At 41.6% G+C, this 22134-nt stretch overlaps 1 protein-coding gene across 2 annotated transcripts in view; it reads right to left on the bottom strand.

Moving 5' to 3' along the window:
* LOC110840447 (uncharacterized) overlaps window positions 1-22134 on the bottom strand; it is an 88403-nt gene that overhangs the window by 6162 nt on the left and 60107 nt on the right. Inside the window, exon 3 of one of the 2 annotated variants that reach the window (XM_087351852.1) lies at window positions 4156-4249. In XM_087351852.1, coding sequence (XP_087207978.1) covers window positions 4156-4204 — 49 coding nt within the window. In that variant the 5' untranslated portion in view covers window positions 4205-4249. Of the gene's footprint in view, window positions 1-2084; window positions 2241-4155; window positions 4250-22134 lie in introns of those variants that run through there. The other variant, XM_087351854.1, reaches the window with a different exon arrangement.

Below are 22134 nucleotides of genomic sequence, written 5' to 3'. Positions count from 1 at the left end.
TTGGAACATGACCTGAACAGGAAAAGATAATCTTTCACCACGCGATACAAAAATCCTTATTTCTGACACTTTCAACACATGTCCAAATCGCAGTACCCTTAAACTCACTAATTTGTGTTAATTCTATTTAAGTAATTCTCAATATCCTGGTTTTATATTTTATCCAGTCTTACTAATTTCTTATCACTTCATAGAATTAGTGAATATGCATTATACAAACTGTCTATAGCTGCCAAAATATCCATCACTGTCACGTAACTCCACAACTCATTAAAAAAGACTTTTGCAATGGGTCTCATTCAGTACAAAACTCATGGAAGATTACATTGTTCCAGAATCTTTATTTACTTTTAAAAGCATTTAAACGTGACATAGTTTTGTCAACAGACTGTGATGAATAATGGAAATTCTTAGAAGTCTGGTTTATGAGATGTTTGTTTTTTGCTATCATTTCAGTACTGTTTACCAAGATACCGTAAAACTTTAGGAGAGGGAATCAGAGTGAGCTGTAAATTAGCTGCAGACAAGAGATATACAAGTTTGCTTACGAATATACCACAAGATAACAATAGGAAACAGAGAGTTCTAATAAAACCTTATACTTTCAAGACGTACAAAACTATTCTGACCATAAAACACAGTTTCTCACTTTCAGGGAAGAACATAAAATACAAGAGTTTGAAAACAAAGGAAATATGTGCATGTAATAAGGACAAATTGAGTGAGAATACAGGAAATTACATAATGAGGAAGTTCATTATTATGATGTCATCTTGTGTTGTCAGTACGGTGAAATCTAGAAGCATAATGAGCTGAGCGTATGATGATTTATTATTATTTAGTGTTCTGTCTGACGACAGGTCCATATGAACAGGATCCTTCCATCCTTTTCTCGGACTGGGACCTGTTCATATACGTTCTTGGCAGATGATCCAGAAGTGGTTTGCCATTGCCTTCTTCTGTGTGTGAATGGAGTAATTGTTGGGATGCCACGGAGAAACCGGGGAAGCCCCCGGAGGAAAAGTCCGTGTTGCCTAGACCACGGCCTTGCCCAACACAAGTTATAAATTCGGGCACCGCCGGGAATCGAACCCGAGACCCCAGGATTACAAGGCCAGCGTTCTAACCGCTAGACCACCATGGCTGTCGTATGATGATGGAGACAAGAAATAAATACAGAAATCTTAGAAAATGTTCGCTTTAACACCAAGGAGATGAGAGGATAATATTAAAGTACTCGGTTGGACTCAATCCCAAGCCAGTTCCATCCACGTACAATCCTCAAAACCCTTCTTCTTTATACCAATCGTGGATTTAGCAATGTTTAACCTTTAACGGTATTTCATGCCATGAGGTCGTATAAGAGTTAGCTCAGTCAGTATAGCGACTGGCCATGGGCCAGACGACCGGGGTTCGATCCCCGACAGGGCAGAGGATTTTTCCTCTTGCCTCTGCGTACAGGCTGCCCCCCACCCAGCCTCCTATTGAATGGGTACCGGGATCCTTTCCCGGGCATAAAGTGTGGCTGGGGCATGACGACGGCCACTAACAGCAAACAAATATAAATATTCTTGTGCAATGGTACCAATATCAAAGAGGTTATAAAGTAATACAGCCTTAGCATATTGCATGTAGCATTCGTAACACTACAATAATGTTAGACACTACCCAATACCTGCTTTACTCCTTGTGTTGTACTTAACACGTCAGACAATGGACGATGACAATAATTAATGCAGGGTATTAAACACTGTCATAAATCTAGGAGGTTAACTAAGTGATTCAAATACCTTTTAATATCATAGTCAGTTTCTGAATCTTTATATCAGTTACGTTACCATAACAAATTATGCACAAACACTAATACAACACTTAAACATAAAAGTAAAATATACTAACACTTCTTCGTGTCTGAAAATACAACTGTGAATCTTGTCTTCCTGGAAAAACAACTAGGCTGAAATGGTCGTGTGACCAATTTCCAGCCAAGTCTGAATGTATTAACACGCCAGACAACTTGAAACAAAATCAATAAATTTAAAACGCACAAATGGGTTAGCAGGTGTGCAGAAAAACTTTCCTACCTTTCAAAATCACTTTCAAGGAACTTTCCTGCACCATCACTTCACAGTTAAAACAACAATCATCGTATAACACCCAAAGTTATCTCCTACGTAGGAAGTAAACAAAATATATGCTTACTTCCAAACAGACAAATGTGAGAAGACGCAGACAAAGAACCTAACTTAACGCAGAGTTTTCAAAGGTTTGAAACCTTTCATTTAGTTGGCTGTGAATCCTTTCAAGCATAATCCTCATAACGGCGACGTCAGAACGTGGAGGAGCTTAGTTTCCTGACGTATGTCTGGTAGGGTCTGCCCGTTGTATTGTCTATTTGCTTGCTACGGAAGGAGGGGCCATTTATCACCCGCAATATATCACAACTGCCCCACCAAACACTGACCAAAGATAACAGTTAATAACCCTTATCACACCTTGCTATTACCAGGCTTATCAAATTCTCCGCTGTAGAGAGATAACAAACACATACAGATACGTAGTGCAATATTAAACAGGTACGAGGTGCGATCGGAAAGTTTCAAGACTGTCAATAGAGGGCGAACCGGATGTAGTACGAGCTTCTGCCGCTAGGGGGTGCGGCCTACATTCATAGTGAATCAGTGTGACAGCCGGCATCATCGAATTAGCATTTGTTTCTTAGTTACGGGCGTTTTGGTAGTGCATTACACCGACCCTCCTGCGATTTCGGAATGGCGTGTGCATCAAATTTTGCCAAAGACTCGCCAAAACGGCTACGGAAACCTATGAAATGCTAAAGCAAGCATTTAGGGAGTCCGCAATGGGTCGTGCACAAACTTTTGTGTGGCATTCACGTTTTAAAAATGGCCGAACCTCTGTCGATGATGACGAGCGTTCTGGACGACCGTCTTCGAGCACAACGCCCGAAAATGTTACGAAGATTCGGCAGGCCATTCACGACGATCGACGTCGTACCATCAACGACTTGTGCGACATTGTTGGGATGGGCTATGGGACCTGTCAGCTGATTCTAAAGGAAGAACTCCACATGCGACGCATCGCAGCCAAGTTTGTGCCAAGGCTCCTGTCTGAGGACCAGAAGCAGAATCGACCTCTCGTTTGTCAGGAGCTCAAAGATCTTGCCGGATCGCCGGATTTAGCTCCGTGTGACTTCTTCCTCTTCCAAAAGATGAAAATTCAGCTAAAGGGAAGGAGATTTGAGACGATAGAAGAGATTCAGGCAGAATCGCAGATGGTGCTTGACAGGCTGACAAATAAAGATTTCCAGGGATGCTTCCAGGCTTGGCAGCGGCGCTGGGATCGTTGTGTTCACTCCCAGGGGAACTACTTCGAGGGTGATGGATGAATTTAATACCTGAGATAAGTGTACGGGTTTTTATACGCGCAGTCTTGAAACTTTCCGATCGCACCTCGTATAGTGCCGACAGAACCACTTCTTTGTTCTTCAGTAGTTATAAAATATTGTGCTCTCTCTCAGATTTAATCTCTCCAATTCTGTATTGGCTTCTCACAAAATTTTGGATTTGGGGCAAAATACACTTTTGCCTCCTTTTCCAAAGCCGGAATCAACAGGGGTAACCTACACCTCTTTCTGACGATACTGATGTTAAAATTACATGAAAAAAAGATTCTTATGGTTATGTTAGTGTGGATTTAATTAAATTTGGTTGAAATTAATTATAAAACAAACAGATAATAGTTAATTTTTATTTCAGCAATGCTGAAATTTCAGGTACTAACACTACAACATTAGTTTTCTGTAAAAAATGAAATCAAAAACAGATAAAATTAATTCTTTAACAGTAAATCTCAGTTATAATTGGATTACTAAAAACATATGATAAATGTGGCATAATATATGCACGTGGGAATCTTACATGCTGGCAGTTTAAAATTAAAAATGCCTCAGGTTCAAACAACTGTAGATTTCCCCCCCTTCTCAATATCAAATCATACTTTCCACAAATTTGACGAAAATAAAAAAGAAACAGTCTCAGAATCCATGCTGAACCAGACAGTATCATCATCATTCATCTTACCGAACATTGGAGCCTGTCTATAAATGAACCTGGTGCAGGAAACAATAGCAATTACCTGGTAATCTGGTGATCCAGAACCAGTGCATCCACCAGTGAAGCGTCATGTTGGTAATACCATCATACCTGGCCTACAACTGCTTACGTTGCATCTGAAAACAAGAAGAACAAGACTCAAATACACACCTGACAACCTTAAAAAAATCATAATCGTGCATTCTTTGTCTAGTGAAATGAAGGTACAATGGAAGGTCATATGTCTGTCAAAATTATTATTTTCTAAACTAACAAATAGATTTTGATTAAATTTGATGTTGGGAGTCTACACTAAAAATTATATCACAAATTTAATTTTTGTTCGTATCAATCCACTGTAACTGCATTTTACACAAAGTTAAAGTCAAACTTGAAACTTGTTCACTGAACAACAAAGTGATTATGATATAAAATATAAACCGTATTAAGTTCTGTAAATGTCTCTGAAACATTCTTTAATATAGCAAATATTCAAGGATTAAAAGGAGAAACAATTTATGATTCAATGATCTAAAGCTTTCATGGCAACGAAGTATAATAAATTCTTCTCAGGCTGTGTAATGTGTCTTTAAAAAGAAAACACCAACACTTTGAGAACCACCTTTGTCCTCGTCCTCAGAACTCAGTACATAGAATGAGGACGAAGATGGTTCTCGAAACAGTGTTTTCTTCATTAAGCCACCGGAAGAATTAAATATAATTTCTGATTCTGTGCAGTGATTAGCTTTGTATCTGCATCAAATATTATGGCCAATGAAGCGTGATATTCATCGCCCTGATGACGGAGGCAGTATGACCTCTGAAACGTTGGTAAACATCGACCAGACTACACGTCGCAACAACCCAGAAGACAGAAATCTTCATACTCTGATGACGGAGGCAGTATGACCTCAGAAACTTTGGTAAACATCGACCAGACTACACAGCGCAACAACCCAGAAGACAGAAATCTTCATACTCTGATGACGGAGGCAGTATGACCTCAGAAACTTTGGTAAACATCGACCAGACTACACAGTGCAACAACCCAGAAGACAGAAATCTTCATACTCTGATGACGGAGGCAGTATGACCTCAGAAACGTTGGTAAACACCGACCAGACTACACAGCGCAACAACCCAGAAGACAGAAATCTTCATACTCATCGCCCTGATGACGGAGGCAGTATGACCTCTGAAACGTTGGTTAACATCGACCAGACTACACAGCGCAACAACCCAGAAGACGGAAATCTTCATACTCTGATGACGGAGGCAGTATGACCTCTGAAACGTTGGTTAACATCGACCAGACTACACAGCGCAACAACCCAGAAGACGGAAATCTTCAAGGTAGAAACATGTTTACACTGAGTTACAATGCACAAAATCTTACAGAAAAGTTTAATACAAACTCATACGACACATCTTTCTGCACTAATGATACAGGATAAAAAGTGGAACATAGAGTAATCAGGAAGTTACAGCTACCGAGCTCATTAATGCCGGAGGAGAGACAATGACAAACACGATATCCCTTTGCATTTGCTTTTGTTAGTTCGAGAGATAAATATAACTTGCACATTAAGTAGTTATTTCATTACCTATTATGACACAAAACTAGAATTCAAGGTTAAATGGCTTTTTGCCAAATTGAAGAACAGTTTTGTATATCCTCCAAAATAACACTCAAACATTCAAGATTCCAAAAAGGAAGGTCACAAGCCCTTTTGGTGCAACTTTGAAGCTGGTCTTTAACACATGCCTGTGAAAATTTCTGAGGACGTAGCAACATAAGGAACACTAGCATTTCTGTTAAAGCGATACTACATTTTCGTGTAATTTAAAATAAGTCAATTGCAAGAACTTTCTCAAAATTATTTTTGTTTACTGAAAACATAGTTCACAACTTACCTTACCAATTTACACGTACACCAGTGATACAGGAAAATTTGCACATGCAAACTGCTAAAGCAGGTCTATAGAATTTCATATGATGGTAGACAAAAAACGTGTATAGCATTCTAAATTCTAAATCAAACAGAGCGGATGAATAGAGAAGAATGACAATTCGGAGTTAGAAGACGTCAATGACTAATAAACCTGTGTTTGTGTTTATAAACACAGCAGGGGCACACAAACATATAAAAAAAAACTGTTTTGAAAATAATAAAAATTAACGACTCTACGGATCTCATCTAAACTCATTTTAGCTGTAGCAGAAAAAATACCAAAGTATGAGCACATAAAGATTTATTTACTTTCGTTGATTCCATACACAGAAGACGTATTTCCCATTTTAAATTTTGAACAAAGATATTCTATATACAAATAGATCACAAGTTTTACAGAAATCGATGCTGAATAGGACCTGGTTCCTTGGAATTCGGCTTGAACCCGTCTTTTTTATCGATGGCGGATCAGATGTAATCTTGTGCATTTTAAATTACTTGTTGCAGTAATTCATGGGACTAAATAAGTTAATCTTTTCTTTTTTACGCAGTAACAGTTTATGTTCGCTTTCCTATCACAAGACAATACCCGATGACCCAAGACCAATGGGAAAGACAGGCTCGAGTCTAATCAAAGAAAACGTGGTCATATTCAACACAGATTCCGAAATAAACTATTTTTAACATTGAAAATAAAAAATGTACATATATATATATTCTATGTAACAAATCAACTTAACCAAACAAGAATTTCTCCAGACATACTTTTGTACATTCCAAAACTTAAATGAGTTTCGTTCAGATTCGAAAGCCGTTCATTTGTAAATCACATTCCATACTATAACTGAGATATTTCAGTCAACGATAACAGTAATTCTGAGTCAACTTCAAGTTCCATGTGTTACGTCGTCTGCGTCACCCGGTGTGAAAGCCGTATCACACCCAACGAGGGATGCATTGGGAAGTCCATGAACTTGGAGTCCAAAGTGGAGAACACATTTAAATTTTTGTTCAGTGAACAGATGATAAGATAACTGAGTATACAAAGTTGATATGACGTGCAATTTGATAACTGTAGTAGTACGAGGTGCGATCGGAAAGTTTCAAGACTGTCAATAGAGGGCGAACCGGATGTAGTACGAGCTTCTGCCGCTAGGGGGTGCGGCCTACATTCATAGTGAATCAGTGTGCCAGCCGGCATCATCGAATTAGCATTTGTTTCTTAGTTACGGGCGTTTTGGTAGTGCATTACACCGACCCTCCTGCGATTTCGGAATGGCGTGTGCATCAAATTTTGCCAAAGACTCGCCAAAACGGCTACGGAAACCTATGAAATTCTAAAGCAAGCACTTGGGGAGTCCGCAATGGGTCGTGCACAAACTTTTGTGTGGCATTCACGTTTTAAAAATGGCCGAACCTCTGTCGATGATGACGAGCGTTCTGGACGACCATCTTCGAGCACAACGCCCGAAAATGTTACGAAGATTCGGCAGGCCATTCACGAAGATCGACGTCGTACCATCAACGACTTGTGCGACATTGTTGGGATAGGCTATGGGACCTGTCAGCTGTTTGTAAAGGAAGAACTCCACATGCGACGCATCATGACAACGCGCCAGCTCACACCGCCCTCAAAGTTCGGCAGTTTTTGGCCTCAAACACCATGGCCGTCATCCCGCACCCTCCTTATTCGCCGTGTGACTTCTTCCTCTTCCCAAAGATGAAAATTCAGCTAAAGGGAAGGAGATTTGAGACGATAGAAGAGATTCAGGCAGAATCGCAGATGGTGCTTGACAGGCTGACAAAGAAAGATTTCCAGGGATGCTTTCAGGCTTGGCAGCGGCGCTGGGATCGCTGTGTTCACTCCCAGGGGAACTACTTCGAGGGTGATTGATGAATTTAATACCTGAGATAAGTGTACGGGTTTTTATAGGCCCAGTCTTGAAACTTTCCGATCGCACCTCGTATTGTACCACCGAGCTAATAGCACGTGTCTTCAATGCCTGAATGGCTATTCAATGCATACGATGACACACAAGTAATTGATTCTGAGGACACTATTGAAGCTGATTCACTTGATTAGATTTATGGAAAAGATTTTATAACTCAGATGAGACGGTGATCCGTTTCAAGATATTTCACAGGAGACAAGAAAATACAAACGAAACCCGGACTACGGTACCGATTCATGATGGATGTATCTATCCAACCAAGATGCTAAAATCCGGTGTTCAACACCGCTAACACCAAGGCCCGCCACTGGTCACAATACTGAATCAGTTCCTCGTACATCCATCTCTGATCTGAATGACGCTTGTACGTTCTGCTTCTCAGACAATGAATGTTACATGAAACAATAACAGGCTCACAGTGGAAGACCTCGCTGTTTCCATTCTTCTACAGTGTAAAGAACTCGCCATGTGCTCCCGTTTCGTTGCGTGATATCTCCTATAAACAATTAACTAAGTGTTGTAAACATGTCGTCCTACCAAATTAGAAAACTGTTTATCGTCTGCGGAAAGAAAGGTATGTTTTTTTAGTATTTATGAGAGAGTTAACCAACAGTATGACAGCAGAATTCTCCTCGCTCCCACAGTTAACGCATGAGTCGCGTTTTCACCAGACAACGAAACCTCAGTGAGCTCCTTAACTAGTTACATACAAGCGCCTAATCCTAAACTCCTAATTCCAAACAAATTTTCGTGACCTTCAAACGTCATCTAGTTAGACAGGATTTGACGTTTTCATGTCAGTAAGTCCGAATATGGCTGTCTTCTGGGTTTTAGAGGTCCTTGCTGCCTCCATCACCAGGGCCAACCAACCGACAGGTCACCGAACTCAGGCGAATGACCTGGGCTTTCAGAGTGGGGGTCCCTTGCGACCTGTCACTGCCTCCTCAGCTGGTTCTTCAGGCCTATTTCGTCTTGAATACTAGCGAGAAGAAGAGGCCGCTGGCCCATGAGGGGTCGATGTTTGGGAGCTGATACCGCTTGGATGGCGATGGTCAGCTCCTCGACGCACTTGACGATTGCCTCGTCGTCGTTCACAACGAAATTCCCCGGGAGTTTGTCTTCAAGGGAAGCCTGGAATGCAGCAAAGTCCATTGGCACGAAGTCGGGGAGGTCAGGTAGGTTTTTAATGGATGATCGGCATAGGCTAGTGATCCGAGCGAAACAGACAGTTAGATGCACCGGTAGGAAGACGTTCTTTACAATTAATATGTTAAGATCGTGTGGGTGTAAGGAGTCGTGGTTGGGGGAGTCCGGCCCAAAGATCAAGTAGTAGTTTCTGTTAGCGTAATCACGCAGGAGCTAACCCCTTGCTGTGATCAGCCTAGAATTCTAGTCCATAGTGGAATCGGTTTCAGATATATGATATTGCCAGTCAAGGAAGAGCCTTTGGTCTGTGTTGCTGGTCCTCCTTGACTCTGGTCTTGGTGGAACGGCCGGTCTGGCCAATGTAAACTTACTCGCATGGAACGCTGTATACACCAGGAGTCATGAATCCCAAGTCATCTTTCAGAGACCGAAGGAAGCCGTGGATATTCTTCAGGGGAAGGCTCGCAGACTTCATGTTATGCTTGAACAGCGACTCCTAATGTGGCTGAAGGTCGTGTTCTCGTAGGGAAGGAAGGCGACTGCGGAAGATTTCTCCGGGGGTGGTGCGACACTCGCCGGAACCTGTCAAATTTGTCGGTCGCTGCAGCCGTTCTGGCTGAAATAATCTTCAGCACTCCAGTTCACTACGATTTCCTGGTCACAAAGGAATCTGGCCTTGTTGATACGGCCTGTTTGTTGGAACAATGGTGGTGGTATTTAGGGTTCAGGCAGAGGCTAGTGTGGGTGAGTGGTCAAGTCTACATAGGGAAGACCAGATGTTCCATCGAGACCAGAGTCAAGTTGTCATCAGCGCCACATCCGGCTGGAGCATCCAGTCAAATCTGGCGTGACCAAACACAGCGTCAACCTGTGCCATCGCATTCACCTCGAGGTCACCACACTCCACCAAATCTAGATACATAAACCGGATGGTTAGGGAGAACACAGAGATCAAGCTACTTCCGAACAAAATGAACAGGAAGCCACTCATCCTCACGCTCAAAGGACGTAGAAATCATCTCATACAGTAGTCCCGGCCAATCCTTATCTCCACTGTCCTTCTTCCTCCTCATCGACCAGACTACACAGCGCAATAACCCAGAAGACAGAAATCTTCATACTCTGATGACGGAGGCAGTATGACCTCTGAAACGTTGGTTAACATCGATCAGACTACACAGCGCAACAACCCAGAAGACAGAAATCTTCAGACTCATCGCCCTGATGACGGAGGCAGTATGACCTCCGAAACGTTGGTTAACATCGATCAGACTACACAGCGCAACAACCCAGAAGACAGAAATCTTCATACTCACCGCCCTGATGACGGAGGCAGTATGACCTCCGAAACGTTGGTTAACATCGATCAGACTACACAGCGCAACAACCCAGAAGACAGAAACCTTCATACTCATCGCCCTGATGATGGAGGCAGTATGACCTCTGAAACGTTGGTTAACATCGACCAGACTACACAGCGCAACAACCCAGAAGACAGAAATCTTCATACTCATCGCCCTGATGATGGAGGCAGTATGACCTCTGAAACGTTGGTTAACATCGACCAGACTACACAGCGCAACAACCCAGAAGACAGAAATCTTCATACTCATCGCCCTGATGACGGAGGCAGTATGACCTCTGAAACGTTGGTTAACATCGACCAGACTACACAGCGCAACAACCCAGAAGACAGAAATCTTCATACTCATCGCCCTGATGACGGAGGCAGTATGACCTCTGAAACGTTGGTTAACATCGACCAGACTACACAGCGCAACAACCCAGAAGACAGAAATCTTCATACTCATCGCCCTGATGATGGAGGCAGTATGACCTCTGAAACGTTGGTTAACATCGACCAGACTACACAGCGCAACAACCCAGAAGACAGAAATCTTCATACTCATCGCCCTGATGACGGAGGCAGTATGACCTCTGAAACGTTGGTTAACATCGACCAGACTACACAGCGCAACAACCCAGAACACAGAAATCTTCATACTCATCGCCCTGATGACGGAGGCAGTATGACCTCTGAAACGTTGGTTAACATCGACCAGACTACACAGCGCAACAACCCAGAAGACAGAAATCTTCATACTCATCGCCCTGATGACGGAGGCAGTATGACCTCTGAAACGTTGGTTAACATCGACCAGACTACACAGCGCAACAACCCAGAAGACAGAAATCTTCATACTCATCGCCCTGATGATGGAGGCAGTATGACCTCTGAAACGTTGGTTAACATCGACCAGACTACACAGCGCAACAACCCAGAAGACAGAAATCTTCATACTCATCGCCCTGATGACGGAGGCAGTATGACCTCTGAAACGTTGGTTAACATCGACCAGACTACACAGCGCAACAACCCAGAAGACAGAAATCTTCATACTCATCGCCCTGATGACGGAGGCAGTATGACCTCTGAAACGTTGGTTAACAACGACCAGACTACACAGCGCAACAACCCAGAAGACAGAAATCTTCATACTCATCGCCCTGATGACGGAGGCAGTATGACCTCTGAAACGTTGGTTAACATCGACCAGACTACACAGCGCAACAACCCAGAAGACAGAAATCTTCATACTCATCGCCCTGATGACGGAGGCAGTATGACCTCTGAAACGTTGGTTAACATCGACCAGACTACACAGCGCAACAACCCAGAAGACAGAAATCTTCATACTCATCGCCCTGATGACGGAGGCAGTATGACCTCTGAAACGTTGGTTAACAACGACCAGACTACACAGCGCAACAACCCAGAAGACAGAAATCTTCATACTCATCGCCCTGATGACGGAGGCAGTATGACCTCTGAAACGTTGGTTAACATCGACCAGACTACACAGCGCAACAACCCAGAAGACAGAAATCTTCATACTCATCGCCCTGATGACGGAGGCAGTATGACCTCTGAAACGTTGGTTAACATCGACCAGACTACACAGCGCAACAACCCAGAAGACAGAAATCTTCATACTCATCGCCCTGATGACGGAGGCAGTATGACCTCTGAAACGTTGGTTAACAACGACCAGACTACACAGCGCAACAACCCAGAAGACAGAAATCTTCATACTCATCGCCCTGATGACGGAGGCAGTATGACCTCTGAAACGTTGGTTAACATCGACCAGACTACACAGCGCAACAACCCAGAAGACAGAAATCTTCATACTCATCGCCCTGATGACGGAGGCAGTATGACCTCTGAAACGTTGGTTAACATCGACCAGACTACACAGCGCAACAACACAGAAGACAGAAATCTTCATACTCACCGCTGTGAAAACCTCAAATCTTACAAGAAAAACACGAATCGAAGACGTGATCTAAAAGACGGTCTCCGTTTTTAACTTCGCGCCGACGCTATGCAGCTATACTTTAATTAAGTAAGGTACATTTTTAAACCGAAAATGTACTTCTTTAAACTCCGGGAACAATAGACTTTTTTGACGTGAAAACGTCTTTAAAATCGATGCCGGGTGTGGGGATGCAATCGCGCCCAAATGAGCGACAGTTTCTGTCGACGTAAGTTCAAACTTCAATAACTCGGCTACAAATAGACATAGCGCCGCCATCTTGGTCTCGTTTTAAAGAGGAAGGATGAAAGTTTGTGCCAGTACCGCTTCGACATTCGTGGCGGCCGGACGTCGCGAACTGCGCACGCGCAAAGTGAACCCACGATTTTCGACTTTCCAGATTCGACACGTGTCCATAAACGGGATCATATCTCAGAGCCTAATTATCTGATCCGAGTGATCCAAGTGTTGTTTTGAAGAGGAGTGTATATGTTACAACTAATCCTGGCCTCCAAGTGTGTATCTCAAAAACCCAAAAAGATACGAGGCTGTGAATTTGAAAAAGTTTGAAAATTTCCCGATTTTCTTAAAATGTCGCGATATATGAGGGCAAAGTACAACCAGAATTACAAAAATCGGGCACGAATGCGTAGAGCACAAAATTTCAAAGAGAATGACACCGAAAACGCCGGGCCCGGACCCAAAACCAACGGGCAGTACCGCCGCGAATATAGGCAACGTAAGCGCGCTCGGACAACTCAGGAGGCATCTGACGAGCCTGGGTCAAGTATGGATGTGTTTTTTTTATTTGTAGTGTTCTGTCTGACGACAGGTCCATATATTATGAACAGGATCCTTCCAACCTCTTCAGGTTGTCAGGGACCTGCTCATACATATATACATTCTTGGCAGAGATGATCAGAAGTGGTTTGCCATTGCCTTCTTCTGTGTGTGAGTGGAGTAATTGTTGGGATGCCACGGAGAAACCGGGGAAGCCCCCGGAGGAAAACTCCGTGATGTCTAGACCACGGCCTTGCCCAACACAAGTTATAAATTTGAGCACCACCGGGAACTGAACCCGGGACCCCAGGCTTACAAGGCTAGTGTTCTGACTGCTAGACCACCGTGGCGGTTGGATGTGTACCAATTAACAAATAATAATTTCCTGTATTCAATAAATGTAAGTTGCAAATGAATTAAACGATTCAAAACAAAAATTTTGTTTAATTTCAATATACTATACACGATTGACGTTTTCACGAAAATAACTGCGGCAATTCTTTTTGGTGTGTCGCTTAGGCACAGGGTCATATGATGCAATAAACTTGTCTGTCGGTATGGGACGAGGTCTGCTAAGTCCGAGGTCAGCGACTCCACACTTCGGGGTCTTTCAACAGAATAATAAATGCACTTTACTTCAAGCAACAAAAATTATACGCACACCTCCATGCATTCTTAATGGCCCGGGTTCTCATGGTCCATTGATCTTTGTGTTACTTAAGTCTCTTTCAACAACAAAGGTTAAACAGCGTCGAATGGCAGGATGACTGTGCAGGGACTGGAAAGGTAACAGTCGTGGTCCACTTTAAAGATATTACCAGGAAGGAACCGAGGAAAAAGACGGTAACATTAGTCATGTCGAGATTTCAAGTTCTCACTGCAACGAGTATGAGATGTTACGACGTATACTCTGGTAGATATTGACGGACGTTTCAGAAGAGCTTACTCGTCCATCACCAGGCAGTAAGTTCGTGTGAAATGTGGTCAATATGTACCAGGCTATGTGGCGCAACATCGCAGAAAAACACAATCTTAAATCAGTTACGACAGACTGTACCATGGTCGATAATCGAAGTCCCTTTGGGAATCAAACGCCGATTATCGAGACCGTAGGCAGTCCCTGTACTGAATGACCTGTCATTTAAAAATTTACATCAGCAATCAAAGTGATAAGCGCCGATGTTGCTGGCAAAACAGAAGTGGCCTGAAGTCGCTTGATGCTGCTAACCGGTTCGAGGCTATTCGATCAGACAGACCGACGCCAAGAACAGGAATACTACGGGCAGGCGGAAGTACAGTACGAGACTCAGCATGTGCACGTAGTAACCTTGGCAGTACTCAGCTTCAGACTACAAGCATACCTCGGAGATATTGCGGGTTCGGTTCCAGACCACCGCAATAAAGCGAGTCACACGAATTTTTTGGTTTCCCAGTGCGTATAAAAGTTATGTTTACACTGTACTGTAGTCTATTAAGTGTCTAAAAAACATTGCGAGAACTACCAAAATGTGACACAGAGACACGAAGTGAACACATGCTGTTGGGAAAATGACGCCGATAGACTTGCTCGAAGCAGGGTTGCCACAAACCTTCAATTTGTTTTAAAAAACGCAATATTTGCGAAGCGCAATAAAACGAGGTATGCGTCACGCGTAAAACGTTTCTGCTGTGCATTTAAACCAAGGGTGGGGAACATTTTCATGTTGGAAGTCCGCATTAATTTAGCTGTAATCAAATAAGGCAGCATTCAAGAAACTTCAATTAGATATACTTAAAAATGTACATTATTTTGTAAAAATCTAACTACTATGTACTTAATAATTTCAAAAAATGAAAACTATTCGTTAATTTTAAAGTTAACTCATCTTTTAATGACTTTGTTGTTTCTGCTTTTTGTTGGAAAGCATTTGAATATTTGGTTGCAGCATGTATTAATAAGAATAAAAGGATTTGTTCTGTAAAATTTGGATTCAGTCAAAAGGCCGCATTTAAAGTCCTAGAAGGCCACAGGTTCCCCACCCCTGATTTAAACACTGTCGGGAAGAACTAGCGTCACATTGCTCTAAATTTTTAAAATTACTCAAAATGAGAACCTTTCAAGATTTTTAAATTAGGGAACACGAAAATGTAGCACGGAGGCCAAAGAGTACGGTGGATGTTCAAATAGTCGTATTTGTTTCTGGTCAAAAATTTCTCGAACGAATGTCCTGTTCTTTTTAAGAAACAGTCGACTAAACATTAAACCTTGAATTATGGATTATTTATTCAAAAAAACCAACCGCACTGCATAGTATAAAGATTTGTAATGAATAAATTACACAGAATATGGAACCAGTCGTGGCCTCTTTTTTCATAAGCCTTAATGCAATTTTTTCTGGACATGCCGATTAAAAGTACGTAAAACGTCAATCAAGACAGCCGGCTTCGGAACGAGATTCAAATTGGTGACGAATGAAACACAAAAAAGCCGGCCACACTGGGACTGTGGGTTCGAATCCCACTCAAGCCATGGACGCTTGTCCGAGTTTTTCTGTGTTGTGCTGTCCTGTGTACAGGTAGAGGTCTTGCGACGGGCCGATCCCTCATCCAAGGAGTCCTACCAAAAATGTCTAGATACGAGGCGCGTCCTCAAAGTAAGTTTCCCTGGGGCCGTTTACAGAAACAAAACACAATTTCATGGAAATATTTATTGCAACAGATACAGCAAGTGTCCAGCTATTTTTCAACATATTCGCCACCGGAATTGAGACATTTGTCATACCGTGGGACCAACTTTTGAATACCTGTGTCGTAGAAGTCTGCCGCCTGGGATTGGAACCACTGTGTGACAACCATCTCAGCCTCTCTGTCATTCTCAAAACGCTGACGCTGACCGGACAGGAATTTCTTGAGGTGTAGGAAAAGATGGAAATCACTGGGAGCGAGGTCCGGGCTGTAGGGTGGATGATTAAACACCTCCCAGCTGAACTCCTGCAGGAGACTTGCTGTCCGTCGAGCCGTGTGCGGCCTAGCGTTATCACTGACCGCACTTCACAGTCGGCGGGAGCTGGAATAAGAATCTCCATCTTCAACAGCTGCAACGATGCTATTGTGAGAACGCGGGAGGTGCCGTTAGTGCATGCGCCATGCTACGTCATTGCTCTATCACGTACGCACAGTCGCTTCGCGCAATATAAGGTTTGCTAACTGTGGGACGAGTGGGAAACTTACTTTGAGGACGCGCCTCGTAGATCAAGAAACCTCCAAAAGGAGTGAAAAGGGTACAAAGAAGAAATACGTAAAACGACTAAGTCAGAACTTAGAAAATTTTTATAACAGAGGAGGCCAAGGTTCAAAATGACGGCCGTGCAGTGATAAAGGAGACGCAAGTTGTAACGGTGCCAACGCAACTTCGTGTGTATTTAACCTTCAAGCACAAACACGTTTTAATGGTATTTGCTGATGTGTAAGACGCATTCTGTTTCAAAAATACCTTCACTCATCCTCATACAAGACGTTTTGTGACGAAAATACGATAAATATTTACTTACTCTAAAATCAAGATAAAGTATTCTACTCCGGTGCGACTTAAAACCCAAGTAAATAAGCACGCAACTGTTTGTGCTTACGGCTTTAATCAGTGCTCTTTTTATTCTTCTAAAAACGTGTTTGCCGACAATCTAATGGGGGAAAAAAAAATTCAGGCAGATTTCACACTAATTTTGACATTCTCACATTAAACAAATATTTTACTGAATGATCCTAACACTCGTCGATTAATAACAGAATATTAAATTTTGATCAAATCATTTCCTTTTTTCATCTCTATGTTTCAGTGTTTAGGCCCTAGCACGCGCTAAACTCTTGGAGGTCAATTTGAGATTGAAAACAACTGAACGCGTTTTTTGGGCATTTCTCTGAGCTGTCCCAAATATTTTTACTGTAGTTCGTTATTCCCTTTAAAATGCTTCTGAGCAGACAATTCATGACGTTTTACTTGAGCGATAGTTCGGCGGACTTATGAGATGGATTGTTTCCATAAACGTATTTTTTATGACCGACGTCATCTGCCCCGTTTTATTTCTTCACGAAAATAAGACGCATGAATATTATTAGTGAAATCTTTAGACTGATTCATAACATGTTTTTATTTTCAGGTCCGAAGTTCCGTCTTGTCTGAATGTTACAGCTCTATTTATTTTTTGGCAAAATTGTGTATTCTGCTCCAAAGTCTAGCAATCAATCAGGCAGATCTACAACTTATTTTTCTCTCATTCTTTCGACTTCGATCACTTTCATTGCCCGGAACTTTTTGATGTCACTGTAGTTGTTTTATTTATTTTCTAATTTCCGTACTTTTTTGCTCGCGTTTTCAGACTTCTTAGCAGCCGAGAAAAATGAGTTATTCTGCTACTCATAATGGCCAACTACACAGTAAAGGGTAAAATCTGAAACTAAACTAAACTAAACTTGAAATTCACAATTACTGACCTCGAAATTCCTACCTATGTCCATATGCTCAATGCTAAATTGAAATGAGAAAAGAAAATATTTCATTTAGAGTAATTTGTTCTTAGAATGACAAGTTCTTCTTACATAACAAAAAGCAGCCATTTTTAAAAAGTGCAGGGAGTGCCAGTGACATCGTTGAATTCTGTATGTAATCTTTTGCACTTATACTTTAGTGATGCACGACTTCAATATTATACACATAATTTATATTAGAATAATAGTACAGGGAATCACTGGTGATATAAAAGCAAATAATAAAACAAGGATAAAATGTACGTAACACGGTATCCAACTTTCTAATAGCCATGACACACTTTACGTAAGAAGAATAGCACAGAAAGAGATGCTGACCACTTACTCTCCCCTCTACTGCCGAGGTCAAGAATGAGTAGAAACTATATCTTCTCCTCCCCTAAGCGCCTACATGGCGTATAGTGAGACAGCTTTTTAACTCTGAACTGAGATTTGAATCTGGGATCTTTCGAATACAAAGTAACAACGCTAACCATACGACCGGGATGCTTTCTTATGAAACATTAAAACCAAGTACTTGAATTGGAGCCACGGTGGTCTAGCGGTTAGAACGCTGGCCTTGTAATCCTGGGGTCTCGGGTTCGATTCCCGGCGGTGCCCGAATTTATAACTTGTGTTGGGCAAGGCCGTGGTCTAGGCAACACGAGTTTTCCTCCGGGGGCTTCCCCGGTTTCTCTGTGGCATCCCAACAATTACTCCATTCACACATAGAAGAAGGCAATGGCAAACCACTTCTGGATCATCTGCCAAGAACGTGTATGAACAGGTCCCAGTCCGAGAAAAGGATGGAAGGATCCTGTTCATATGGACCTGTCGTCAGACAGAACACTAAATAAAATAAATAAAACTTGAATTGGCCATCTTGCCTGTCTGTCAACTCAACTGACAGCAGACTCACGTACCAATGAGTTACGCTGTTTCTGTTCTCAATCGAGAATGTCTAGTTTAAAAATTCGAAAGAATGTACAGCTACCTTCATGGAAATGCATTTCTATCAGTAATTCAGATTCGAGAAAAGTGTCATTTAAGTTCTATCTGCAGTTATCTACTCAGGTAGGGGATGGCACGAAAGAGACATTTGTATCAGTGTAAAGAGCAGAAGAATACGTGTCTGAACTTGTTTGAGATATTCATTTCTCCTCGCAAGTTCAAAACAAACAAACCAGTTGTGTTTCTTTTGACAAGTTTGCCGCAACGCATACATTATATGCAGGTGTGTGTACAAGCTGATAAGAGTTTTATTTTTTGTTTTGATAGTTCCATTCTCTATTTATGAGGACTGTACGTGCATAAAGTCCGTAAATATATTTATTGGGCTTACGAAATTTCACAGACGAGGAACCCAGTTCTTGTTACCAAAATTACTGCCAGCGAGCGAAACTTCACTGGGAGCCCTTCAAGGCGCCCAGTCGTTTCGCTCTGCTCGGGGTGTTGCTTCAGGTACATTCAAAATCTGTGGACAAAGAACCTACGAATTGGAAATGGGAGCGCGAAATTTGTAATAAACGGAACCAGTACAAAGCTGCTGGCTTCACTATCATCTTCCCAAAATGAAGTTATCAAAGAATAACGGCACAAGAATGTGACTTACTCCGATTTCTTTATGTGATTTATTTATCGGTGCTGTCAGCAGTTTAAACCAGTGGTATTCAACCTTTTTTGTTCGCGTACCCCCAGATATAATTTCTCTTCAACTTTGTACCCCCAAAGTTGTTGGTGTATTATTCAAATTATACATAGTATATAATCTACATCTAAAATAAATTACATTACTGATTATTTAGTGTTTATCATAAAATAATATATACGTATATATTTTAAATTTCACGTACCCCCTAAGATGTCTTCGCGTATCCCAGGTTGAATACCACTGGTTTAAAGAATCCAGCATCAAATTATAAAACAAAAATTATGACGGAGTGATAAAAAAATCACGGAACCCACGTTAAAATATTAGTTGTAACCTGTACGCGCCAGTCCGTCACTTGTCTCCCAAAAGTCAAAGGACGCCTTTCTCACGGGTGCAACAAGTAGGATTTGAGGCTTTCAAGGCGGTAAGTTCGCGGATGGATGGCTTCTGGGTTGTTAACGCCGTGCAGTCTCCGTTATCAGAGCGATGAGTCGCTTCCCTGATGATGGAGGCAGCAAGGACCTCTAACACGTCGGTAAACTTCTACCAGACACATGGCGCAACAACCCTGAAGACAACCATCTTCAGGTACAAAACGTGTTCATTGCGGAACACAACCTGGCATCTCGTTTTCACTTAACTTGCCAGAATATATTTAGAGATACATTTCTCGATTCTTCCATGCCAAAGAAATTGGCGATATTTATTCGTCTGGCAAACCGTTTCCGTCACACTTCCAGCACTTAATACAATTTTTTTTTCTGATTTCAATGTAATTTGTACAATTTTACAAACAGAACGTGTCGGGAAGAAGTTGCTTGAATTTTCGATATAAATAAAATATAGAAAACGTTAAGTGCTAGATTTTTTACGCAGTGTGCAAGACGATGGCAGAAGGATCATACACAGTGAGTCGTAAAACAATAAGTGGGAGAGGCCGCAACCTAATTCCCAGCATTGACACTAGACACAAAAGGAAGACCACTCAAGCCATAAGTTACGTACAGACGCTACATCAACTTTACAGTCACTGAGATCATCAAGTAGGTAAGATGATGATTATGATTATACAGGCTAAAATTGAAATGGAAAATAATGGAAGATACTGTCGTAGCCTACTTCAGAACAGGCTCAATTCCCCAGCATTCACACAAATATGTGTCACAACAGTCTTGGCCAATACTAGAAGCAAGTACCTCCCGACTGACTGATTATTTAATGACACCGTCTCATCTGCAGATATACCACAGCCCCAAAGTCACGAAAATGAAGAATGGTGAATTAGTAAGGAACTGGTTGGAGGAAATAATGACTCATTTAAATGTTCTAGCCCGTTATTCGTGTGGATGAAATAAAATCTCGGATAACCTAAACCGAACCTCTAACAATATTCTAACACAGTTTCTTCTGGATACAAGTTGTCTTGTGGCAATTACGTGGGGTCGCGCGATGACTACATTACACAATTCGAAAAAAAATATAAATAAAATATTAAGTGCATTGGTTAAGTCGCAGAAAGTTTGTGGGAAAACCGATGAGTAGAAGATAGTCTAGAACAGTGGTATTCAACCTTTTTTGTTCGCGTACCCCCAGATATAATTTCTCTTCAACTTTGTACCCTAAAGTTGTTGGTGTATAATTCAAATTATACATAGTATATAATCTACATCTAAAATAAATTAAATAAATTACATTACTGATTATTCAGTGTTTATCATAAAATAATATATTTTTTTAAATTTCACGTACCCCCTAAGATGTCTTCGCGTACCCCCAGATATAATTTCTCTTCAACTTTGTACCCCTAAAGTTGTTGGTGTATAATTCAAGTTATACATAGTATATAATATACATCAAAAATAAATTAAATACATTACATTACTGACTATTCAGTGTTTAACATAAAATAATGTATATATTTTTTTAAATTTCACGTACACCCTAATATGTCTTCGCGTACCCCAGGTTGAATACCACTGGTCTAGAGGTATGGAGCGGTTAACTTATTCCGAATTCGTCTGGATACCTGAAAAACTCGCCTAATAAAACCAGCCTAAATCTGGCCTAGAGTTTCGATACAATAACCTTCATACAATCCTAAGCAAAGCTCAGAACCACTGTTGTATAGATTCTACCCCCTGTCAATCACTGCCTGCAATGCCGTTCTGTACACTAGACTTGATTGATCACAGATGCTTAAGTAAAGTCCAGATTCGTTGTTGTCAAACTCTGGTTGAAGAGGTTTTGTACACGGGCATGATGCGAGAGTCTCAAAGACACCGAACTGGCTTCATCACAATGTACCGGCCGCTGCACCAACAACTTTTTCACGTTATGAACGTCTTGAAGACTCTAGTCACGTTTCTCGTTCCTCGTCTTCTGGACCGGGGTTCATTGCCACGTCCGTCAACTTGACCGTATCGTCCGTTTACCTGGATAATGCAAGATGCGATCATCTTCAGCAGGAGAATCAGTGGATGATACTTGCAGAACATGTAGCACGAATGGGAGGGGAGATGATATACACGATTTCTTCAACAAAAGAGGCCACTTGGGGAAAAAAATAGAGCAGAATGCTATTAAAATGGGCCATGAATATATAAATATATATAAAAGTGGCTACACAAAAAATTTTCACACCTCAAAACAATAAAATAATTCAAAAAATTATTAGTATCTTTGGTTTTAAAGGAGTTACATTTTTCGGTCAGTTTACCCCAT

This window comes from Zootermopsis nevadensis, unplaced genomic scaffold (genome assembly GCF_977971745.1).
Source record: "Zootermopsis nevadensis isolate Lab colony 2312 unplaced genomic scaffold, Znev_1.0 Znev_ptg000020l, whole genome shotgun sequence".
Taxonomy (NCBI): Eukaryota; Metazoa; Arthropoda; class Insecta; order Blattodea; family Termopsidae; genus Zootermopsis; species Zootermopsis nevadensis.
The sequence above is the reverse complement of the archived record's forward strand: the minus strand, read 5'-3'. Positions and strand labels throughout refer to the sequence as shown.